At 35.6% G+C, this 25,505-nt stretch overlaps 10 protein-coding genes across 10 annotated transcripts; 4 read left to right on the plus strand and 6 right to left on the minus strand.

Moving 5' to 3' along the window:
- Nucleotides 1–1,935: 1,935 nt before the first annotated feature.
- KABA2_11S03982 (uncharacterized protein) lies at nucleotides 1,936–2,739 on the plus strand (the record flags this gene model as incomplete). The annotated part of the gene is made up of 1 exon (XM_041552727.1): nucleotides 1,936–2,739. One exon carries the CDS (start codon nucleotides 1,936–1,938, stop codon nucleotides 2,737–2,739), a length of 804 nt encoding a protein of 267 aa, XP_041408661.1.
- Nucleotides 2,740–4,212: 1,473 nt separating this feature from the next.
- KABA2_11S04004 (uncharacterized protein) lies at nucleotides 4,213–4,692 on the minus strand (the record flags this gene model as incomplete). The annotated part of the gene is made up of 1 exon (XM_041552728.1): nucleotides 4,213–4,692. The coding sequence occupies one exon, from the start codon at nucleotides 4,690–4,692 to the stop codon at nucleotides 4,213–4,215; it is 480 nt and encodes a 159-aa protein (XP_041408662.1).
- A 2,681-nt stretch (nucleotides 4,693–7,373) lies between these two features.
- On the plus strand, nucleotides 7,374–8,006 carry CDC33 (translation initiation factor eIF4E; the record flags this gene model as incomplete). Its single annotated transcript, XM_041552729.1, has 1 exon — nucleotides 7,374–8,006. The coding sequence occupies one exon, from the start codon at nucleotides 7,374–7,376 to the stop codon at nucleotides 8,004–8,006; it is 633 nt and encodes a 210-aa protein (XP_041408663.1).
- A 409-nt stretch (nucleotides 8,007–8,415) lies between these two features.
- On the minus strand, nucleotides 8,416–9,708 carry ARG8 (acetylornithine transaminase; the record flags this gene model as incomplete). The annotated part of the gene is made up of 1 exon (XM_041552730.1): nucleotides 8,416–9,708. The coding sequence occupies one exon, from the start codon at nucleotides 9,706–9,708 to the stop codon at nucleotides 8,416–8,418; it is 1,293 nt and encodes a 430-aa protein (XP_041408664.1).
- Nucleotides 9,709–10,391: 683 nt separating this feature from the next.
- LEM3 (Lem3p) lies at nucleotides 10,392–11,630 on the minus strand (the record flags this gene model as incomplete). The annotated part of the gene is made up of 1 exon (XM_041552731.1): nucleotides 10,392–11,630. The coding sequence occupies one exon, from the start codon at nucleotides 11,628–11,630 to the stop codon at nucleotides 10,392–10,394; it is 1,239 nt and encodes a 412-aa protein (XP_041408665.1).
- A 277-nt stretch (nucleotides 11,631–11,907) lies between these two features.
- PPM2 (tRNA methyltransferase PPM2) lies at nucleotides 11,908–13,989 on the minus strand (the record flags this gene model as incomplete). Its single annotated transcript, XM_041552732.1, has 1 exon — nucleotides 11,908–13,989. One exon carries the CDS (start codon nucleotides 13,987–13,989, stop codon nucleotides 11,908–11,910), a length of 2,082 nt encoding a protein of 693 aa, XP_041408666.1.
- A 263-nt stretch (nucleotides 13,990–14,252) lies between these two features.
- Nucleotides 14,253–14,966, minus strand: RRP40 (exosome non-catalytic core subunit RRP40; the record flags this gene model as incomplete). Its single annotated transcript, XM_041552733.1, has 1 exon — nucleotides 14,253–14,966. One exon carries the CDS (start codon nucleotides 14,964–14,966, stop codon nucleotides 14,253–14,255), a length of 714 nt encoding a protein of 237 aa, XP_041408667.1.
- A 1,190-nt stretch (nucleotides 14,967–16,156) lies between these two features.
- On the plus strand, nucleotides 16,157–16,804 carry KABA2_11S04136 (uncharacterized protein; the record flags this gene model as incomplete). Its single annotated transcript, XM_041552734.1, has 1 exon — nucleotides 16,157–16,804. The coding sequence occupies one exon, from the start codon at nucleotides 16,157–16,159 to the stop codon at nucleotides 16,802–16,804; it is 648 nt and encodes a 215-aa protein (XP_041408668.1).
- Nucleotides 16,805–17,008: 204 nt separating this feature from the next.
- Nucleotides 17,009–19,021, minus strand: KABA2_11S04158 (uncharacterized protein; the record flags this gene model as incomplete). The annotated part of the gene is made up of 1 exon (XM_041552735.1): nucleotides 17,009–19,021. One exon carries the CDS (start codon nucleotides 19,019–19,021, stop codon nucleotides 17,009–17,011), a length of 2,013 nt encoding a protein of 670 aa, XP_041408669.1.
- Nucleotides 19,022–20,103: 1,082 nt separating this feature from the next.
- Nucleotides 20,104–21,960, plus strand: KABA2_11S04180 (uncharacterized protein; the record flags this gene model as incomplete). The annotated part of the gene is made up of 1 exon (XM_041552736.1): nucleotides 20,104–21,960. One exon carries the CDS (start codon nucleotides 20,104–20,106, stop codon nucleotides 21,958–21,960), a length of 1,857 nt encoding a protein of 618 aa, XP_041408670.1.
- Nucleotides 21,961–25,505: the final 3,545 nt, after the last annotated feature.

A 25,505-nucleotide genomic window follows, 5' to 3' on the forward strand; every position in this document is an offset into this window, starting at 1 on the left:
TATTCAATAAAAACAATGAGAATACTATTATATTATCCATCGTCAGTGTAATACTATTACGGATCTAAGAGTAAAAACATTGAGAATAAGACAGATGTAAGTTCAATTTGAAATTCGTTCGCTTTTTATATAAAGTATTAAAACTCTTCTCAAGCTAAACTCCCTCTACTCTTGCTCTACCACTAGTTTGGTGTTCTTGTTATAGAGATAGCACAACAACAGTCGTGGACTTAATTGCGTATGTAGAGCTTCAGTATCTGCCCTTATTCAGTAGTTAATAGCAACATAAACATTTGTGAAAATTATTTAGTAAGGTGGTCAGTATATTAACGTACGGAATAGACTGTATATTAAAGTCTTTTTTACATGATGTTCTAAACTGAGGATACAGTCACTGGCATCTCATTACAAGTTGCAAGTCGTATTGTTACTGTTTTTCTGCGTAATTAGCTCCCAGATAATCTGTTCACAGAGCTAGTGAACTGTGGTGACCGCATCTATAATGCCTCAAGCTGCTCACGTAGAGACAGTTCCTCGAGAACATTTGACTCTTTTTATGGAAGTTGTGGGCTACATGTTGTCATTTTAGGTAATAACTGAAATAAACAACAAGCGTACCCACTGGATGTCGCTGCAGGTACTATATAACGAATGCATCTCTTGTTGCCAAATAAATAAATAACGCAAACTCTTATCTCCGCCCGGTATTAAGTCCGGTCGTTTAAAGCAACTAGATCGAATGTTTAACCAATTTTCTAAAATCAACAGTGTGTAGATATATTATTCCAGCATAATAAAATAATACCTGAAGAAATTACCAGAAGCTCACATCCTAGGATCCAGTACACGTCGTTGTTGGCCCAAGGAAGTCAGAGAGACATTGCCGTATGGGTTACTAATGGAATTTTGAGATATTTTTTATAAAGGTTACTTAATATACCTTTGTTAGGGTTTTTCTTGTGACATAAACTCAAAGCCAACTCGCCTCCTGGAGAGGGTGTTCGTTATTAGAAGACATGATTAAAGATTTGAATCATCGATTTGTTAGATTGTGATGTAACAATCTTAACTAGTGAGCACTTAACATACTTTGCAATATATCCAGATGGGAAATAAATGACCTTTCACGGTTGCAAGTATTTGTATAGTTTTATGTATGAAGTTCTCTTTTAGGATAATAAGATAACGAAGATTAATCATAATATGTCCACTATTAACGACACACTTTTACAATTTCTCTCTCTGTACGTTTGCTTTCTTCTGTTCGAACTTCGACATTGACACGCTCTTGTTGCTTACGTAGTGAGTGTACTCTCAATGGGATCAAACATTTTCCGTTCAAAACTGCCTTCTCTTCTTCAAAATTGATGAAACTTTCAGTACAATGAGTATGTTATGGCAGTGCACAGGTGAAATGTAGTAAAAGTACAGAGGTACCAAAAAAGTGCATTGTTTGACGTACGGGCTGCCTATTTTCTGGATGTCAAATCACCAAGAAGGAAAATCAGAGTGTATCGGGAGCAATTCCTTAACTTTAGCATATTAGGAATTCTGATCGACAAAACGAAATTAAAAGACTCTCGAGATTCATATCTTATTTTTAATATAATTCGAGGTGCCTATGATATCTTCTTGATGTAAAAATAACGAAATTGGCTTCCTGTTTCTAAGTTTTACAATCAGAATTCTGTGCAGCCGAAACAATAACATTAATCTCTTGAGAAATGGGTACTATTTTTTAGGAACGATGGAACTTCCTATCTCACATTTACTCTTAACATCGATTATTGAAAATAATCCGCAAAATTCTGAAGTATGTAAAGTAGGTATTTTGTATTTTGTGTTTCAAGTTATTCTATCTTTTTTAGTTTATCTTTTAAACAAAATGTAAATAAACAGAATTCAATATACTACTTAAATTTTCGAACCTGCAGAATGGCACCTTTAGGAAAGATTTTTGCTGTTGCTCTTTTTGTTTCATCATTCATATGTGTACCTATCATTGCTGTTGAATGGCATGATTGGGCAGCAGGTGCTGGAATCATCTTCTTTTATGGGTTTTCCTATGAAGTTAAAAGATCTTTTGACCTCGTGTGTCCTACTGGTTTTGTTAAAGAGGTCGCTAACAATGAATCTGAGGGAAGATCAACCAGCGGTTGGCAATGGGGGTGTGTTGGGTACTATACAGGATCAATACTTCTGAAGACTTTAGCTGCTACGTGCGCTATGAAAGTGGGTGTTACTGGCTGGCAGTCTGTCAGTGTCACCACCACAGAAAGTAACGACGAAAAAGCCAAAAGAAATAATGCAAATATCTACTACTATGGTACTACAAATCACTCTATTACTATTACGGATGAATACATGAGTGGGTTGTTTGAAGAAGACTTGGTTAAGCGTGATGAACAATCAGAATGGCAACTTTTTGATTACGGTTATTTTGTTCAAGGTCATGGTGACAATCATAGCGCTATAGCCCATGCAACTCTAGGAAATTATTCTCAATATCCAGCTACTTTTTCGTACAAACATTCTAATGGTACAGTCATCGTTACAGCTGCAGACAAGGATAACATTGGTGCGGCCCACGATTACTTTAAAAGTTGGAGTAAAGGTGAAAACATAGAACTAAAAAAACGTGAAAACATTAATTGGATGAGTTGTACTGTTAATGGTTTACTTGTTCAGGAATCCGAACTTTTGGTTATTGCAGATTATGTTGACAATGCAGGAGGTTAGTGACCCATTTGAAAATAATAAAGGTATTGGAGAGTTGCTTACAGAAGGCGATGGTGCATGTTTACGTAATAAATTCTGCCTTGGTGTAGGATTAAGTGACCAAAGATTATGCAAGACAGTCGCTCAAAGTGAAATGTACGTCAATTCATACGGTGGGTTTGACGGTGAATGTTATGACAGTTAATTTAAGCTGCTGAATATTTTTCTATACCAGTTTACCTGATTATTATTCATCTTATGTTATAATATATATTTTTAGATACATTATTTCTTCAGATATTGCGATCTTAGCTTTTATGTGAAAGGAATATTGGATACATCATTTTTTAATATTAAAGCATTGTGTTCAACCTTTTTATACAATTCCCAGATTTTAGGGTAACCTTAAGTAAAAAATCAGAAGTATTTTCGGCCCTTACTTCATGAAGAATTTGATTATTAATGGAAGACATACTAATTGATTTTGGTCAGTAATTTATCAATTGTATAGAATCTTTATAAGTTTCTACTTAATTCTTTAGAACCTAAGTTAAATTCTGGAACTGTGATTGTTTCATGTTTAACTCTAGAAAGTTTGTTGTTGTGAAAAGTGTAAAAGTGTATGGTTAATAGTAGACAATGTTGCAACATCTCTCTCACTTAGAAAGGAGCGGAGTAATTACGATCCTTAGGTACGTAATTGGTTATGGGCTATATACAATACGGCATCTGATACTTTCTTACTTGCATTTTTAACACAAATAAGGCTATATATAGTTAACAAAAGGATACCTGTGCTTGTAGATGTAAGGATTTAGAATATAGTAATACACCAAATTAGGTAAACATTACCCTAATATCACGAAATTAGGATTTTAAGCGTGGCCCCATTGTTTTGGGGGACTTAGGACTTGGGACTTGGGAAGGAGAGGTTCTTCATTGCGGCTCTTTACTATAGGGCACAAATTTTAATATCTCACCCCAATTCCTACTCCCAGGTCTAGAGAAAAGTTTCTCACGTTTGAAGTTAAGCCTGGTAGGGAGGGGGATACTAAAAGTGCATGTTTTCCATGAGATCCTTTTATTTATGACCGTCCTCCAAAACCTATTGAACAATGCGATTAGATAATTTCTCTTGATCTATGAAAGCAAAGATGAAGATAAGTCAGACCATGAGAAGCATTTCATTATTAATTAACATATTTCGATATGCTTTTCTCTCTCTCCAAATCTTACACACTAAACTCTCTAAATTTTTACAAAATCCTCTACATGATAAGTACATATATTTTCGTAATTCTATTGACGTATATATTTTAGTCGATGTTTCTCGATTCATACCTTGTTGACTGATTACGTTTTAGAATGCTAATTTATCTGTTAAAAACACCCCAATAGCACCGTTCCTTATCGACAGAGGTTGGAAGCTTTTAATTGTATATCAATCACATCTGGTCAGGTTTAAACTGTATAATCAAACATCGTGTAATACAATTATCTATTTGCTTCAATGACAAAGGAGATTATGAAATAACCTAGTAATAAAAAAAAAGCAAGTTTGGTCGTCGCATAATTATCGATCAACTGGGTAATATTTCCTTTAAATTCGCTAAGTTTAAAATACCATTCCTCCGGTATATTAGAACTTAAGATATTAGACACCCTTTCCTTCAAATCTTTGAATTCATTCTGCATTAATTTTATAATTTTTTGCATTTCCTCTGGCTCCGTATCTACGATGTACATCAGCAATACCATAATTAAAGTATTAAATAACGGACCCAACCAGTATAAAGCAATCCAAATTTTACGACAGGGGGCTTTCGATTTGTTAGACATATTTTTCTTAACACCTACTATAGCTTCAACACCATCATATTTCCGAATTATAAATTTTCTCCCTATAATATTTGCTGAGACCAAAAGAGACCAAAGACATAGTTTCGTAACAATTCCAGGGTGGATTAATGTCATTTTCACTTTTGGCAGACCGACTATATACTTTATTTTTTGCGTTTTTAGATCTCAAGCATTAAATGATTCTTCAACTATCACTTTTAGTTTGAAACAAATTCGTATTCTATATATATATTTATATATATAGAACTTAAAACGCATAATAAACCTATGGATTTACTCGTATATTTACCGATGGTTTGCATGCAATCCGAACAGTTCGAAAATTTTTGAAACTAATCTTGCCAAAACGTTACAATATTCTCCTTAAAATACTCATCGATAAAGCACTCTCAACCAACGTCTAATATTTCCCATTTAAGCAGCCTTCTATATGTCCCTACAAAAGCTCCAGCCACCGATGCGTAGTCACTGGCATCTCATTACAAGTTGCAACTTGCAAGTCGTATTGTTACTGTTCATCTGCGTAATTAGCTCCCAGATAATCTGTTCACAGAGCTAGTGAACTGTAGTGACCGCATCTATAATGCCGCAGGCTGCTCACGTAGAGACGGTTCCTCGAGAACATTTGACTCTTTTTATGGAAGTTGTGGGCTACAAGTTGTCATTTTATGCAATAACTGAAATAAACAACAAGCCTACCCACTGGATGTCGCTGCAGGTACTATATAACGAATGCATCTCTTGTTGCCAGATAAATAAATAACGCAAACTCTTATATCCGCCCGGTATTAAGCCCCGTCGTTTAAAGCTTCCAGGATGTAATTAGCAGGTTATTCAAAAAAGGCAGAACTGAAGGAATTACCAGAAGCTCACATCTTAAAGCTCAAGTACACGTCATTGTTGAAGCAAGAAAATTAGAGGACATTACCGGAAGGGTTACTAATAGGATTTCGAGACATCTTTTGTAAAGATTACTTAATATAAAATATGTTGTTAGGTCCCGTTGCTATGAGATGAACGCAAAGCCGAAGAATTAACCGATTCGGCCGAATCGCTAGGGAAGGTTTTGAAATGAAGGATTTAAATAGAAAGTTGTAGAAACTGGTCTACTGGATGTGGAATTGGAAAATCTGACTGTGTATGGGGAGCAATTGATAGAGCTGTGGGTGTCTATAGTTGCCATTGCGGGTTGGGAAGTTTATGTCCCAATTGGTTTCCGGATGGCGATGAAGGAAATTCATCTGTTTGGTATCTCAAAAAGAGAAACTGATGCAGTTCAATCATAAGTAAGTGCTCATGATATATCTATCTATTCAACGATGTATTGGCAATGTAACTAGTTTACCAGCGACGACCATTGTGCTTTCCGATGGAACAATTTTGAAAAACGGCCAAACTGGGTGACTAGTTCATGTATCTTGAAGTCATTCTGGAACTGTTCATTTATACAGCTTACTGTCCGTTGATGAAAACATAATTTACAGAAGGGAGAGGAGAATTTTAATCTAGAAAACACTGCAACAGAGTTGGGAAGGGCATGGATTATTTAGATGTTAACAATGACTTCGTAACTATGGGTAATCAAGTTAGTTGTGTCTTTGACTTAGAGTCTCATGAGTACTTGTGGTATCTGTACCATTTCAGTAACCAAATAAGTATTGGGGAAGGAAAAGTTGCAGCTTTTCAACTTGATACCTGATATTTTACAAGCAATAAACGCTGACGAGACTACTAGCAGCTCTGAGTTAGAAATAGTAAACTAAAAAATGGCTTTTTCAGTTCAATATTTTATATAGGTGGTCACTATCGATTTTTAATTTTTATGTATTTAGCCCCAATTCAAAAATATCATAATCCCTTATTTAACTTCATCTAAAAGTTGAAATATCTTATGTGTTTTCAGTTTAAATATAAAGATGTATAAGAAGTATAGCCGTTAAAATTTAAATATTACAAACGTTATTAAACTGTATATAGTACAGAGTTTAACATAGCAATTAGATTGTAATTCATTGATTAGTTTTATATATAGTCATATAGAAATCGTGGAGCTTCATACCAATATGAAAAGAAAATATCTCTTCAAAGAAATTCCATTTTATTAGGTGTTCAATATTATTATGTACGTAGAAGAAAAGAACCTCCCGTTCAGCTAGTTTTCTGAAGAGTTAGAACCGTTTTGAGTACCTTGATACCGTTAAGTTCTCTGATCTGGATGCGAAATTCAAATTCATTCCGCTACCTGAATCTTCCTTACAACAGGCGACAGTTTTAACAAGTGAGCTTAGAACAAAGATTACCCAGTAAACAAATGGTAATCTTCCATACTGTCAACCTAGTCCTCGCATTTCCCCCATCCATACTTACAATTAAAAGTTGTTGCCCAGTTCTTATATCTTTTAAATATAAATTATGTCGCTAGGTCACGTGCATGTATGCCGTGCAAAACGATAATCACCAGCGAAAGCAAAAAAAAATTTTCAGTGCCACGAAAATTTTGGCAACAAAAATTGATGAACTCAAAGGGCAAAAGCTGAATGGAGCTGGAGGAGCTGAGAGATGGCGAGGGAGAGAGCGATTGAAAGCTGTGAACCACAGGTTGATGCCCAATGGATAGTTTGCTTAGCTTTTGGATTGTGAGAATCTGAAACAATATTTGGCTTGTTGAATTATATATAACAATTGTGAATATTGAAAGGTTGTTTTGATAAGTTTAGAAGAGGGTTTTTTTTGTAAGTTGTTCTTTGCTAATAAGATAGAATATAAATATAAAGTCGAAACTTGAAGATCACAAAATGTCTGTTGAAGAAGTCTCTCAAAAGCTAGAAAACGTTACCGTTAACGACGATGCTCCAAAGACCGTGCTATCTGACAACAAGGAATTTGAAGTCAAGCACCCATTGAACACCAAGTGGACTCTATGGTACACCAAGCCAGCTGTAGACAAGTCTGAATCTTGGTCTGACCTTTTGCGTCCAGTTACTACTTTCGAGTCTGTCGAAGAGTTCTGGGCCATCATCCAAAACATCCCAGAACCACATGAACTACCTCTAAAGTCTGATTATCATGTCTTTAGAAACGATATTAGACCAGAATGGGAAGATCAAGCTAATTCTAAAGGTGGTAAATGGTCCTTCCAATTGAAGGGTCGTGGTTCCGACATTGACGAATTATGGTTGAGAACTTTATTAGCTGTCATTGGTGAAACTATTGACGAAGATGACTCTCAAATTAATGGTGTCGTCTTGAGTATTAGAAAAGGTGGTAACAAGTTTGCTCTATGGACTAAATCTGAAGACAAAGAACCATTAACCAAGATCGGTGCAAAGTTCAAGACTGTTCTAAAGCTAACTGAAGATGGTCTACTAGAATTCTACCCTCATTCTGCTGCTAACGACAGACATGCTCAGCCATCTATCACATTGTAAAGATAATGAAAAAGGGAGAATTTAAAAAATAAAAAATATATTAATATTAATAATACTAAAAAATTACATTTACTACTACATACTACCCATTACACGTCACATTTTAACGTATTGTTTTTTGGTTTTTGTCTTTGTTTTTGCTTTCTTTTTTCAATATCAATAGGAGAGAGACATTTGTTTTTTCTTGATACAAATTTGTAAGTTAATATCCTAACTTATAATTAGTTAAACAGCTTTTCTATTTCCTCATATTTAAGGAGCATATACGATTACATATATCAAATAATAATAAATAAATAAATCTATAAGAAGAAAAAACAATAAAAAATTATTCTAATAGTTCTATATCATTGTGCATCTATATATATATAATATATATCTTTGAGTTGGTGTTGTTAGTCTATAATATTTAGGCGTAAACTTCAGCTACAGATTTTTCAAATATATCCAGACCCTTTTGAATGTTTTCATGAGAGATGGTCAGTGGTGGGACGAATCTAGCGGTAGTCTTACCTGCAGTGATCAGCAACAAACCATTTTCTCTACATTTTTGAATAACCTTAGCTGGTGGTTCAGTGAATTCAGCACCAATCATTAAACCTAGGCCTCTAACATCTTTAATATGAGATGGGTATTTAGCTTGAATCTTTGCAAGACGGTCCATGAAGATCTTTGCCTTTTCATTGACTTGTGCTAGGAATTGTTCATCAGCAATTGTATCCATGACATATTTACCAACAGCACAGCCTAATGGGTTACCACCGTAAGTGGTACCATGATCACCAACTTCTAGTACATTGTTGACGTTTTCATTTACAATAGTAGCGGCAATTGGGAAACCATTACCTAGAGCCTTTGCTGCAGTGAAAATGTCTGGGTGAGCCTCCTTTGGTAAATGAGAATGAGCCCATAGTTTACCAGAACGACCTAGACCACATTGAATTTCATCATAAATAACAACGATATCGTTGGCTTTACAAACTTGGTTAATACCAATCAATTTTTCGCTTGGAACTGGGAAAATACCACCTTCACCTTGAACAGGTTCGATAATTAAACCAGCAATTTGGTCCTTGTTCGAATGTAAGAAACTTTGTAATTTAGTCAATTCATCGTTGATGTTTAAGAAAGTCACATTTGGAACCAAATCACCAAATGGAGTTCTATATTTAGCATTCCATGTAACAGATAATGCACCCATAGTTCTACCATGGAAAGAGTTTTGGAAAGCAACAAGACCTTGTTTCTTGGCACCATGTTTCTTAATACCATGTTTCTTAGCAAATTTCAAAGCAGCTTCATTGGCTTCAGTACCAGAGTTACATAAAAACACTTTAGATGCATCGAATTGACCTTGAAATTGTTTTGTCTTATCGACAATCTTTTCACTTAATTCTAAACATTCGGCAGAATAATATAAATTAGATGAATGAACTAGTTTTCTAGCTTGTTTGCTCAATATATCAGCAATCTTTTCATTAGAGTGACCCAATGCAGTGACAGCAATACCAGCAGTGAAATCAATGAATTGTTTACCATTGACGTCATCATAAAGCATATCGTTATGGCCTCTAGTGACACATAGATCTTGAGGTCTGTTGTAAGTAGTAACTTGGAATTTCACATCTTCAAAGATCTCTTGACCAACTCTCTTGGTCATAGAGCTTGAGAAACATCTCTTTAATATGTTGTTACGTAGCATGTTATGTCGTAAGTACGGTTAGTCTTGTCCGATGAGTCGTAATACCTTATTTAATCCCTAGATTATTTAATGGTAGTAATTTTATTTCAGATATAAAAAATTAAAATGCAATTGGGAATGGGAAAGAGATCGCAGACACTTGCACTTAACAGCGACACATCTCAAACGCTTTATATATCGCTAAAAGAAAGAAACAGCGTCGGAATACAAATTTGTAAAACGCAATATCGTACGCGCAAATTTAAGGACAAAAAAATTTTCAAATTTTATTTTTTGGCTTCACGCAAAATTTGCGTTTTTGTCCTTTTAACTCAAGTGTGACCGTTAAGTGAGTCACTTAGCGAGCAACTGGGTGAGGCACCCAAAAAAAAGCGAAAATTTGTAAAAACGCTCATTTTGGGTGCCGCACGCTCGTTGTAAGTGAGAAAATATCAGATATTCAATGATCAGGTAAACATGATGTGACTAAAGGAACAAATGACATTAAATATTATATTATAGGATAGTTAATATCAAATTTTAAAAAGGTACGAGTTTTTAGTTATAGTGTCTACGATGAGATTGAACTTAATTTATAATTTACAATAAAAGTTTTACGTAATGTTTAAATAATAATAATAGTAGAAGTAGTTAATATATGTATAAGTGTATGTAAGTTTTTTTCAAACCATTCGTGTTCATTTTCAAGTACGTTTGTTCCATGACAAAGCATTAGGATCAGCAATCTTTCTCCCTGTCATCAACCATGTACTTAATAACACAAGCGCCATAGCAAAACAAATACATCCACCGATCAAATATATTTCACCTAAAAACTCGTTTTTCCCACCTATTGTGGAACCATGCGTTATGAACACAGCTTTCTTACCATTATATTCATTAACAGGCCAGTGTAAACCTATATCGATTTGATATGTACCTGCGGGTAAAGTATCATTCTGATTACGACGGATCAATTTGGTAGATTTATCAAAAGCACCAGGTCTCATCCAATTTTGGAATTCTTCCCATTCGTGTACATTTGGAACATTAGTCTCATTATAGCCATCAGGGTAGCTCTTTTCCCAATATGGAGGAGGTGCAATATCTGTATAATTGTATTTAGTGTTCTTGAATCTTATACCATCGGATTTCCAATTAATCCCCTTGTTAGTCAATGCATAATTCTTTGAAGAGTCATCCACATTGACCAATTCAAATGGGAAAGTATCATTAAACATTGCATTCGCAATTAACCCACATGGATAATATAGTTTCCCTTCGGAATTACGTGCTAAAGGTTTACAATTAATACCTGATCTCTCGTGGACAACATCGTATGATGCTGCATCACCATTTAATTGTTCTTCACTAAAGGATAAAACGTACCGTCTATGATTAGCAGCAAACTTCTCTAACATGTAGTTGACGTAAACTGTATGTTTCATATCTGATGGAATAGTAAATCTTAGCTGACATGTCCCACGTTCTTTGAAATCATCACTAGTATCATCAACAAATCTCCATTGTGGGGCCACTTTAAATGTCTTATTCTTATGGAAATAATATTCATAATGCGATGAGTTCATATCCGTAAATGAATCCGTGCCAGCCTGCGTCATACAATCCTGGTAATATATCTTGATTTGATCGACTTTAGCAGATTCTGCAAGGAGACACCCACCAACAATTACAAACACGGCCGCTACTAGCACATAAACCGGTAACACGGTCCTCGGCGTCAACACAGGATTTATTGCAGCCAGTCTCTGTTGCGTAAATTTATCTTCACGAGGTCTTCTATTGCTCACTTTCTTTGGTAGTGGCTCGTATTCTTCAAACTCTGAAGCATCGACATCCTCTTCTTCAGCTGGATATTGGGTCGTGTTTGATTCTTTATTTCTGTGGAACACGTCCACCTGGCCTAACTTCAAATTAACCATTATTGTTCCTTGATAATCTGATGGTCACTTATCAAATCACACCAAATGTCCTTTTATCTTACCACAAGTTTCCCCTTTTCTACTGAATCTAAAGTGGCCTGTCACGTAAAAAACCTTTCTAATCAATTTAATTATTCTCGCTGTTTTCTGTTTCTCCCTCTGAAAAAAAATTGCGACGGGCATCGCCAAATACGTTTATTATGGAACAGAAGATAAAATACTACCGATATACACGTTTGAATATATATATGTATATTATTATATTATTATATTATTATTATAAAATTGATGGCTGTAAGGTAAGCAGCAGGGACTCGTTGGAGATTGCTCCGAATCCATAACAGGTTGCTCCACCTCCCACAATTATGAATTGCATGTCCGGGAGCTGCTGCAATTCGAACCCGACCAGGCAAAGCTTGTGATTCTCTTCCCATATATTTGACGGTATCACCAGCGAACTTATGTTGTGTGTTTCAAGTTCAACTATTAAAATATTTGTTTTGTTGCTGAATAGAATATCGGGGGAAGTTCCTCCGACCACAACGATCTTATTTGACGAAATATATGAGCATTTAGCTCCGTATCTTGACAGCAAAGGATGTGAGACGACTTTTTGTAATGTAATCTTGTTCTCTTCGAGGCTAAACGTGTATAATGTATCAGAAACAATATTAGTGTCTATATCAAGACCACCTATAAGGTATCCTACGTCAATATTCTCATTGTAAGACATACATGCAGAAACCAAATTTGATGGAGAGAAATCACTATCTTCTGCAACTGATACAGTATCATATGTGTCTTTTTTACTATCATAAATCATGAAAGGTTGACCTGTAGTGACACCTCCAAATACTAGTAATTTCCCTTGGCCGATCGATACAGTACAATGTCTGAATCTTGTCTCCGGAAGATCATTTCCCTGTGACCATTTGTTATGTTCAGAGTCATATAGCCATGTATCTTTATATGGTCTATGAGGTGCATTACGACCACCAATTATTACAGACGTGCCAGTTCCTATCTGGCAGAATGTATGACATGTTCTCACTGGCGGTATTGGACCCGATTTGTCGAGAACATTAAATTTCGTAAATTGTTCAGTCAACAGCAACGTTTCATTGACTCTATTAGGGTTACATCCACCATGGTATGTCATATTACCATCCATATTCACATATCCAGAACCAAATGATCTCTTTAGATCTAAACCGAGCGGTTCAAATGTGGCAGATAACTCTTTATCTTCATCTATAGATTCTGTCTGTGTTATTTTAAACTTGTACCCAGGGGTAAATATAAAATCGGTGTCATTTGTAGCATGGCATAACATATAGTGATGGCAAAATAAATGAAACTCTTCTAATTCATCAAATGGTTGGATTTTCTCAATGGTTTCTCTAGTTTCCTTCGAAATGGCATTCCATAAGTGTAACATGTTCCCGACATTGACATTTTTGAAACCATATTTTTCAAATCTTAACCTTTGCGAATCGATTGTATTATATGTTGTCACGGATTGTAATGGTGAATCGTTTTTCTTGAAATGTTTCAACATTTGTTTGGAGAATGGTTCATAGGGACCTTGTTCGATTAATTGTTCTAACATAACAAAATGGGCGTTAGGTAAATGGGACGAAATACTAATAATTTCATCTGATAAATCTGCTTTCATGTATGCAAGAGAGACTTCTGCAATAAATACTTTTACAACGTTTGGATCATTCAATTGAGGTAGATCTTGGGAATGGAGCAGTAGTTTCTCATAGTCACCGGTACAGTTTAAGTCACATGGTCTTGTATAATATCTCTCGCAAGTTATAGTATCAGCACCATCTATCAAATCTGTTGGTAAGTTCACGATCTGAGATAACGTTGAAGTCTGTTTAATAATCTGTACTTTATTTTTCAACAGGTCAGAATAATCGATATCTAAAAATGAAAATTTTTCAGTGAATGGACGACTATCCTTATTAAGTTTATCCAATAATTCAAAGGCCAATGGATCAAATCCACAACCTAGATTAATGACTAAGATCTGTTTTTCGGTGGCTTTGCGAATAGACTCCAATCTGGATCGTATAGCATGTAACCTTAACCAATAACCTCTATTGATACAAGGAGACCTATTGACTAGTTTTGGCACAAAATATTTAAAATATTCACTGCTCTCCCCATCCTCATTTATACTTTGATTGACTCCCAATTTCGATAGATATATTGCCTCGACTGATCTTTTAGAGGCGATTGATGAGTTATTTGTACCTTGAACCGCTAAATCTGCATACTTTAATTTACGTTCTTTTTTAGTTTGTTGTCCCTTTAACGATGAAAGTGTAGGGTTCACTAATGGGTCCATTACGTATCGATAATATCGGTTCACGAACTCTTCTTTGCATGTCTTTTAAGTTCTGTTTGAGAACCTCATCGATTGATTTTTCACTGCTTGAAAAATGAAAATGAAAATGAAAAATTTCGCTTTAAACGGTTTATCATGTTCTAATTATATTGGGATATGTTACAGAAATGATGAATTATTTATATATAAATATATGTAGTAGAGTATGATATTGATAGTTGATGCTAGTTTGGTATATGGTTATGGGTGGTTCCATAATCTTCTTATTCCTCGACGGTATTCGTTACCTGTAAGAAATAGTTCTTGATAATCTCTTGGAATTTCTCCTGAGGTTGACCTTGACAATCGGAGATAGATCTATAACAAGCAATGGTCTCCTTGACTTCATCCGTCTTGATCCATATTTTCCCGTTGACACCAATGGCAATCTCAAATTTACAATGTTGGGCCAACTCCCTCAGTAATGGGAATTCATTATTGAAAAGTAAAGAACGTGTAAATCCAAGTGTTGCCTCTATCACCATACCGTTTTCTAATAAACCAAATCCTGCATCGGACCCATTAGTAGAGTCTACACATTCAATTTCGGCCTCCAGTTCCTTTTCTGCGTTGCATACACGAGCATACACAAGGTCTCCTATTACCAGAGTGGGTCTATTCTTTTTGGAGGCATTTGGAAATGCCATATATGATAATGAGACTGGTGTTGAAAAACTTGACAAAGATACCCTGTAACTGTCACCAAACGCACCTGTAATAATACCTACCACAAGGTCACCAACAGCAGGACTATATCTCTTGGAGTCGTATTCAACGTAGATGGTTTGGCCTTTCTTGGAGTCAGATATGTTTAGAAGACCGGCATTCACGGGTACAATCCTTTGAGTAACAGGATCATTGTACATACCGGGACCCAGTACCACGGGTCTCTCGGAATCTATGCTTATTTCATCACCTGGAATCACAAGTGTAGACATTGAATTGTGTAAAATATATGAGTATGCTGATCTGAGTACTTCCACTGTTTACAATCAGACCCAGCTAAACGTTCTCTAGTTAAATAAGAATCGATGGGATGCTTTTAAAATGAATTTGTTTCTTTGCCGGAAATTTTAATTTTTTCAGTTCTTTGTGAAGAAATCAAATTTTTTGGAGTGACGGTCACGTGAATACTGGAATAGCCAGTCCTATGATGGTGCCATAAATGAGGATGACACTGCCACTTAAAGGAGCTTCCGATGGATTGTTATTTATAACTATTGTGATTGGTTTGTTATTCTTTTGTTGTGGTTTGGTAGAATATTGGTTTGTACCTACGTTTTGTACAGAATGGAATGGCAGTGTCTGGGATTTTGGTAATGTTCATACTTCAATGGACAGTAACATAGATGATAATTAGACATCAGTTTCAAACAACGCAGTTTTAGGTTATGTTAATCTACTTTGTGTTGATAAGTTGGTATAGAATAGAGTGGTACTAGATGGGTTTTAAGATAGTATATTTCTGTGGCTTCTTCCTGGCCTGAATGAACTTTCGCTGAATACGCAATTTAATAAATTACAAAATATCAGAAAGGATGAAATGTATAAAATATATGTGTTTAAGATTCTATTTCGTTCCACATCGGGTTGCAAAGGGCCGATTAACAACGCAATTTACCTTATTAGTTCGGCTATAATAAAAGCAAATTTGAATATTAACATATCACCAGAGATAAACCGATAAATAACAGAAACAGATTCAGAAACATATTTAGCTTCTTGGATCACTACAAAGACTATGTTCAGTTTCAATCTTCTACAAATTTTGGTTTTTTCTAATGAACGGTGATATCACTTTATATTTTTGTTTACTAAAGTAGTACTTAATTTACATTTCTGTTTTAAGTCTAAAGTTCTATATTTTAAAAGAAACATAAAAAATCTGAAATACTTAATCATCTCACCAAAAAAACCCAATATTTGATTATAGACTACATTTCTGGAGGGTACGTGGAAACAATATTAGAATACCACTTTACTGAGTTCTTAATCCATAGATTGACTGTGAAGTTCCGCTACTTCAACAATATTCTATTGCAAGAATCAACAGATCTCGTTATATAAAAAATAAATAAAAACAACACACGTTTACAGCTCCTTTAGTAGGTACCCAAGGACATAAACAATGGCTGGACCAATAGACAAATATGTTAGATTTACAGATGTTACTGATGTCAGAGAGAAACTACTACGTTGGACTCAATTCCTAATTGTTCTTCTCATTGCATGGCTCCCCCAGACAGAGTTATTACCACAACTTAAATTACAAATATTGATTATAAGGAAAGTTCTGAGATGTTTTAAACCTTTACATCATGTAAATATTGCTTATCACAATTATAAGACAACCGGAAATTCATTAATAATATTGAAAAACATTTTTTTTACGTTGTACTTGGGTTTAGATCAGATAGTATTGCTACGTATGATAAATATAATACCTACAAACTCTTTCACATTACAACAGGCTCCTAAATTTGCGAACCTGTTTTGGTTGTCTGCGTTAAGTGTTGATATTAGAATAAATTTGGAAAGCATAAAGAACATTGAAGATGAAGTAAGACCAAATGTGAAGAACGAAAACAAGAGCTATCATAGGAGACAAACAATTGAAAAACGGAATAATGCCATAAGAAAAATAATATGGGATGTGATGGATTCATATATTGTTTCCACATACCTTCAATATATGAAACCATACAGTTCCATTGTAGGTATCTTTGGCATGTTCACATCGACGCTAGCGCTCCACGATATCTGGAAGAAATGTTAATGCAATAGAGGTATGTCTTTATAAATGGAAAATTATGTAAGCAAGTAGTCATAACTACTTAATGTATCCAATGCAATGATATATATATATGTATATATAGCTATGTAGTACTCTAGATAAATGAGTATTCCCAATAGATTAGAGTATCTCTGGATAAATGGATATTTTCAAATCACATGTCCTAATTAGTTACCATAATTAGTTTTATAAGGAAGCAACAGCAATAGAAGCTGCCATTAGCTGGGAAACTTCCTTTGATTTACCATCTGCTTCAGCAAGTATAATATCAGGATTGTTCTTCAGTCTACAAATTGTGTGAAACTTACCAGGCCCCAAAAATCTTGTGAAGTAAGTAGGGACATCATTACCTTGCTTAGAGTATAATATATTCAATTTATTCTTAGCATCTTTGTCAATAGTATCAGAAGTAATTGTTGTAGTTGCTTTATTAACAGGAGTTGCTGCTGGAGTAATAAGTACTTCAGTACCGACAGTGGAAGCAGGTTTTGAAACTTCAGCAACAGGTTTCTCTACTTTTCTTCCTTCCAAGATTAATTCTGCAGGCCTAGTTGAAGTACCAACTTCAAACCTTGCACTTAAAGGTCTTGCTAAGGATATTGAATCATTCTCCCAAGGATGAGGCATCGAAGGTCTACGTGCAGGATACTTTTGAACACTTAGAACACTGGAACGTCTAATATTGATGATACTATTTCTACGCACAGTTTCTCTCTCTTCATCACTATCGTCATCAAAGGATGGGGGTCCATCTACTGATAAATCAGTATTTACCCTTGGTGCATTATCTAGCAACATTTCCTTGGCACGTTCTTCCAATTTCAGAGTATACTTATCCTTTTCACGAAGACCCTTAATACCCATCTTTCTTCTGTTTTTTTGACTGTCACCTGAAACAGAGGATTGCCTGCTACTCCATCTACTACTGTTCGCACTACCGTTATTAGAGCCTCTACCAGTTTGTGGGTTCTTAGATGGATCTAACGAACCAGGTGTACACTTTTTTTGTGGAGTTTGAGGTCTGATGACATTACTACTTTTTGACACAGGAGGTTTAATAGAGTTCCTATTTTGTTGAACAACTTCAGAGACAGGTGGTTTAATCGAGTTTCTACGTTGCTGAATAATTTCAGATATTTCTTGTACTTGCTTTAGTGGTTTAATTTCCTTACCTTTCTTTACAGGAGGAGGTAACTCTGGCATCTTCAATGGTAATGGGGGTAGACCATCGTTATTATCAGTGGCAGTTGTAGATAGAGCCGGTTTCATCTGTCGCGATTCACTAGATACCGGTTTAGTAACAGGAATATTCTTGTGAATTGAATATTGATCTAAGATCTTTCTAGCTAATGCATCCCTAGAGGCATTTTGTTCAGCATCACTTATTAATAGCCCAGAACCTGTTCCTAACAAGATATTTTTCAATTTAATTTCGATGGTAGTTTTTTTATTTTTACCAGTTGCACTAATACAATTAAAAGTTGGATTAACCTTTAATTTATTTCCTTCTAATAATTTCATGACTTGGAATTTCGGATTCTTACGATACAAACCATTAATCATCTCCAGACTATATAGTTTTGCTTTCTCTTGAATCAGTGATTGTATATACGTCTTGACTTCTTCCAAATGGAATCCCGAGGCTCTATCGACAATCAATGCACCAATGTATGCATCAAAGGAAGGAAATTTCCGGTCTGGGCCATTCCCATTAGACATGAAATTCTCAAAACAATCACTCTCTAGGATTCTGTTGCGTAATAAATCCAGCGAAACAGCATCTGCGAATGGGAACCGTTCGTATAGGACCAACGAAGTCACGGACACTAACCAGTTCTTCCCCAATGAACTCAATTTAGTGTCGTCATGTCCAGCATTGAAGTCAGCCTCTTGACTCAACAGGATAGGTTTGCCAAAAGTATATTCTTCAAGGTCGGTTTGATCGGGGTCAAAACTATAATATTCGATAATTTTAGCAATATCCATGGTAGCTTGAGCATTTTTTAAGTAAGTAGCGATCGAAGTAGCAGGAGAGGCAAGTATCCCTTGTACCATATCGTCAGAAGTAGGAGCATCCTGGAAATGGCCCAGATCCTTGTTAGAGAGACCGTCAGCATAGATGACGCTCATTGCATTGCGTAATTGAATGCAGGCATTATGTACACGGTAGAATCTTCTTAGAGAGTCGAAGTCAGGCATCACGATGGTCGGTAACGAGCTTTTCTTATCCTGTCAAAGTGAGGTTAGGAAATGTGGTAAATCCAGTATAAATATACATGTATTACTACTCTTGAAGGGGAAGGTTCAAAGTGAATTCATTGGGTTTTCTTCACTAATCATTTTGTTTTTGGTGATGGAAATTTTATGGGCGAAGCGATGGCCGTTTTGATTTGTGCTGGGGCAGTTTAGGGGAGGTAGCAGCCAACCACCAGGTCAACCACGTTTTACTGAAGAGTTAGTTCCATCGTTATACGATGATGATGATGATGATGATGATGATGATGATGATAATAATAATGTACACATGTTGCAAGATTACTAGGTTGGGAGAGGTGTTTGATTAGTTACGCCTAGTTGTAGCTTTGAGTGAGGATATTAGCGGGGAACATCTTTAGGTTATGTTCATAGTATTGGTTTATTTAATTGTGGCACCATATATATACTCTTATAATGAGACATACATGAGGGATTACAACTTTGTTTATAAGTTATCAATACGGCCAAATCTTGCTGGTCTCAATCTTGGCAGACAGTATATTGTAATACTTATATGGGACTCGGGCTAGGACTTGTTACCAAATATGAACTACGTAGTCAACAAATACATAGATCCATCAACTTCACGTTATAACTATTGAATAATGGAATGTGACAAGTACCAGGAATCTTTCATCTCATCTCATCCCGCAGTGAGGAGAGACGAGAGTGGCACCACAAATTACGTTACGCGATGAGAAATTTTTCAAAATTTCAATTTTTTGGCGTGGGAAGCTCAGTGATCTACAGTCAGAAATATGGGGCAACTACTATATATGGCAGAAAGTAGTTGCAGTTGATGTATTGTTAAGGTTATGAGTACATCTAGATATAAAATCAGGGTACTCCTATACACGTATATATATATCAGTTAGAGACTACTTCTATCTAATGCCCGTTTTTACTAGCTGTTTCTAACTTTCCGGACCTACAACAAGCCAATTTTTTCAAAAAGATTCTATTTTTAGTTCCTATTTATCAATAGAGATAAATCTCACACACCTCCTTCATATAAAAAGAATATAATGCCTGTTCACTCGCTAACATTATCATTATGGTGTTGCTTCTCAGTTTTATCACTTACAAATGCATTTTCTTTTCATAATGGGAAAGTTCTCCAAGGTAAAAACTATGGAATCAAAGAATTCCCATCCATATTAGTTGGTATTAACGATTATAACGATTATTACGTTAACGTTTCGATAGGTACTCCCGGACAAATCCAACAATTGGTATTAAACACAGCAAGTCCCTACAGTTGGGTACTCTCAGGCTCAAACGATACCCAGTGTCATAATCATTCACTATGTAATTCAGATTCCTTTTATTTACAAGAAAGATCGTCCACCGCTACAAATTATGACTTGTACCGTTCTTATACATTAGAATTCATAGATGGGATTGCAATCAAAGGTACTGCTGTCAACGATGCAGTTGTTTTCCCAAATGTCTCAGTTATAAGTAGTAGCAGTAGTACAGACTCATCTAAAAAAGATTTAATGACAACTTACAAAAAGACCTTATTTAATTCAACAGGAAACATCACTTATACAAGTGATGAATTAGCCTTATCAAACCTGTCCTTCATTAATGTCAACCGAACAAAAAATTTACAATCAGGTGTACTGGGTCTTGGTGGTTACATTACGTTCCCTAATTCCCCTATTGATCAAAGTAATTTTGACTCATCTTTCTATTTCATTAGTGACATGTTAGAAGCAAATATAATCGAATCATCAAGCTATTCGTTATGGTTGAATAGTGGTCGTATTACAGAAGAAGATGACAACGATGGCACTTCCTCCTCCTCCTCATCGTCATCGTCGTCTTCGTCGCCATCTTCCTCGAACTCATTAACCGATGGATTTGGAAGGCTTTTATTCGGGGCGATAGATCCATCTCTATACACAGGACAAATGTATCAATTCAATATGATCCCCTTTATGGACCCGACGACAGGTGTTGCTAGCACTGGCTACCCTATAGTTCCTATGGGCCCAATATATATGGTCTCTAAGAACGGCGAACGGTTAAATATGACGTCCGAACAACATTTCGAGCCCGTATTGATAGACTCAAGTTTTATAGGAAATTACTTACCTGTAAGCACGATCATCCAGATAGCTATTCAGATTGGTGCTACTTATGTGGAATCTCTTGATAGATGGTTGGTACCATGTTATTTACAATCGTATGGGGCAAATATTGAATTCACATTTGATAATTTGCAAATTCAAGTACCATTAAGTGATTTACTGACAAACTCTTCAATGCATTACCCAGATAAACAACCAGCATGTTTCTTAAAACTATATGCTAATAGTTACATTGGGTTTAACATCCTTGGTCAATCATTCTTGAGAAGTGCATACATGGCCGTAGATTTGGATGGTAATACCGTCGGGTTAGCTCAGGCATTCTCCAGCAAATTGAGAATCAAGGCAAAAGCACAGGCTGGTCAACAACAGGTAGGAAGCTCCTCCTCCTCAATACCAACATTGGCCGCAATAAAATCTGGTTACATACCATATGCTTATCACAAGATTTATAACTCTACAAGTTTGGCTTTATATCCATCTAGTGTTTCAAGATTCATGTCAAACATCCCGGGTCAATATTCTGCCTCAGTCTTCTCTAATGGTATCATTACACGCCCAATGAGATCATTCTACGATACATCGAGATCTACGACGACAAAGAGTTCATCAATATTTTCTAGCTCATTGGCCCTAGTATTACCGAGCGGTAATATGACTACCACAATGTATGCTGCAGGTAAACGTGAATACCATGTACCAACTGTCTACAAAGGAATAAACCAACAGCTATACATTCTTTTAGGTATGCTGACATTGTTTGTAGCCTTTAACACAGCATTGTGAAGATAACATGTTTACCTCTGTATCATAACAGTCGGATAAATATATATATATATTCCTGTCATGCATAAGAAACATATAAGGTACCGTTGAATTGAATGTGTACAACTTAACCAAACGTGCTATATTCTTAATCCTAGATTAAAGACATCATCACAATGACTATTGCTATGGAGGCTGTAGTGCCTGACTTATAGATGAATAGTAATTTGCTAATTAATTTCATAAATTTCGATGATTTATCTTGTGTCCGGAGAACTCTTATCCGAGAGGGACCACAGAAAATATCCACGGAACATTTCCTGCAGTCAAATGTTTTTATGATAGATATTAACTAATCCCCAGAAACGACAGGAGATAATGTGATCGAACCAAGACAGCTTTATGCAATAAGATCTCATTTTGTTACAAGCAAGTTAGAGTTTGAAGTCTTTTGACTTTAGCAGTTCTCGAGGAATTTTTGCTATTCATTTTCATCTGTAAAATTACAATGGAGCTTGTATCCAACTTCTCAGTAAAATTGCTAGGCGGTTTCTTTTTACTACCTATCAAGTTTGTTACGCATTTAATCGACAGCTGTCATACCAGGGACTGCTTAAAACAACAGCTACTAGTGCTATCACAGTAGATATTGTTGTACTGATTCTTTTCAAAAAATTCTACATATGCAACTTATTCCACTTCATTAATGCTGCAATATTACACCGAATGGTATAAGTACATCCATGAATCTGCAACCTTTGTCACCTTTGTTGTTATGGTCCCAATAATACCAGCTTTTTATTTTGAGTCTTTTTGAAAATATTTTTGACATATAATTTGGGCGCTGGTCTGATGATTTTCGAAGAATTATCAACATGAAACATGCTTATTTCTTTCGACTTTTCTTACACTTTTCTTCAGTAATTTTAGAAGAGTTTCTTATGTCCATTCCCTACCGGAATGTACCACCGTTTCTCTCTCATTATCTATATTCCTAATCCGCTCTTTACTTACTAAGAAGGACCAGAGTTTTGAAGTTCAACTTACAACAATCTGCAATGTTTCGGCAACTATTTACCCGTTTCGGCTGCTTCTATTTATCATGTCAACTTAACAGCTATACCCTTTTAGGATATTTTCAACTTTTGAATAAAATAATTTATTATCTTCCATTTGTAAATTCGCAGTACCCAATATACAAGGATACGAAGCACCTACGTTTCAGTCCAACTGATATAGTGTAATACAATTCTCCTTATTGATTAATAATGATTTTTTTAGAACAAGAAAAATTTTTCTCCACTTCAATATATATATATATATCAGTACCTCTATTAAATTCGAGAGCTCTAGGCGATATTTTCACTCACTAGTTACAATAATGGTTAGTTTCGAGTATTCTAACATTTTTCTTTTCTTAGTTTATTGTATCTATATCACTCGAAAGCGCAAACAAGAATGCTATTTGACTTGAAAGCTGTTATATATCTTCTTTCTTTTTTCATACTAGCGCTAGGTGGTGGTGGTGTTGACTTGAACCCAGATTCCACCCATTCCTGTAGAGTGCCTGAAGGTTCCACGTATATTGATGGTTTTCGTGCAAGAATTTATCCATACTTGCACCCTCAATATACATATGAATACGACAACCATGATTATTTACTGAATCTATATTCAACTTTAAATCAACCATTAACTACAATTTATGGTATCCATGACGTTAACTACGTTTACACTGGTCCAAATGCATATAATGGTCCACAATGGGGCTTATTTCATGGTTATAACGTTACTTTGACTAACTTTACTGTTGAATATGTAGGTTATTTTGTTCCTCAAAAAACAGGAAGTTATACGTTTTCCTTTGACAATACTGATGACTCTGCTTTATTATTTTTCGCCAATCCATCTGCATTCAGATGTTGTAATGCAGATGCAGATATAACCATAGATCAAAGTGACGTTTCAATCGACGCGATTGATCAATGGGCTACTGGTGCACCATCTACCGTCACACACACTCTAGAGGAAGGTGTTGCGTACCCAATGAGAATTGTCTACTATAATCAAGGTGGCATTGGTAAATTACACATGACTTGGAAAGACCAGCTGGTGTCACACATGAAACCTTTGATGACTATGTAACATTCTTTACTGATTTAGAAACTGAATGTGCTCATGAAATTATTACACAAACAACTTCTTTTGAACCAGGTACAGCAACTGAAACGGTAACTTATACAACACTGGTCTCAACCTTTACTGGCAATGATGATATTGTTACTACTGAAACAATTTATGTGGTTCAAACTCCTGACAGCCGGTCTCACACTGCGACTTCTACCACTATCTATACAGAAGGAACTGGTTCCATAATCGCCACATACTCTACTGGTACTGGTGTTTGTACTGGTACAGACGGTATTATCACCACTGAGACTACTTATTATGTTGAAAAGCCAGGACCAGAAACAACACTCACAACAGCCCTTACCACTACATTATACAGTACTAATGTTAAACCAACTACCGAAACGAATGTTACTACATTCACAACAACTACAGATGATGATGGAGATGAGGAGGAGATTCTACAGACTGAAATCCAAGAAATTATGGTCCCCACTATCGGAATCAATATTGGCATATTTCAAAGTACAACCCAATACCTAAGTATATTTACCCCAACTATTGTTACACAAGTGACAACCAATATTTCAACTGATGAGGATGGCGAAGAAGAGGAGGTTGTGGAGACCGACGTTGACTTGGAGTTATCAAGTGTAGAAGATACCATTACTACTATGTCCACCATTTTAACGGAAGGTGATATCACTCAAACTACCACAATTGCTACTGTTGTTACAATCTACTATACTACAGACTCCGAAGGTAATGAAGAAGAAGTAATTGAAACTGATTATGTCGTCGAAATTCATAATGTCTCTGAAACTTTGTTAACTGCTACTACTGAGTATATTAACTATTCTGGTTCAGTGACGAGTATCTTAACTCATATTACGACATACTTTACCACATATTCTATCGGTAATAAGGAAGAAGTGATAGAGACTGATATAATTGTCGAATCACCTAACCCCGCTGAGTCTGTTATTGATACCGAAGATCTAGAACTTGAAACTATAGCTGAAGAAAAAAAAGAAGAAGTAGCGTTTAGCTCGTCGACCATTTTCAATTATTACACTGGTTCGGTTACTTCAACATGCTCCGCTGGCGTAAGAACGTATAACACAACCGATGTTAATGGAAACGAAGAAGAAGCCATTGAAACATATTATTATGTAGATATTCCATAAAAATCGTCTACGCCGCAGATTGTCGAAGAATATACAAAAGTACAGGCCGAAATCCAAGAAGCTGCCTCTAGTTCGAGTGATATTTCTGAATATACCGGTTCTGGGTCCTCTCAATCTGATAATATTCTAAGCTATTTCATTGGATTGATGGCAATCGTGTTCTTTCTTTAGTGCGACAAACTAAACAAGAATCACAATTTATTTTGTATATATTTTGAATTTATGTAATTTCATTTAGTTCTTGTTGTC

The sequence above is a fragment of the Maudiozyma barnettii genome (genome assembly GCF_903064755.1).
Source record: "Maudiozyma barnettii strain CLIB 1767 genome assembly, contig: KABA2_11, whole genome shotgun sequence".
In the NCBI taxonomy this organism is placed as follows: domain Eukaryota; kingdom Fungi; phylum Ascomycota; class Saccharomycetes; order Saccharomycetales; family Saccharomycetaceae; genus Maudiozyma; species Maudiozyma barnettii.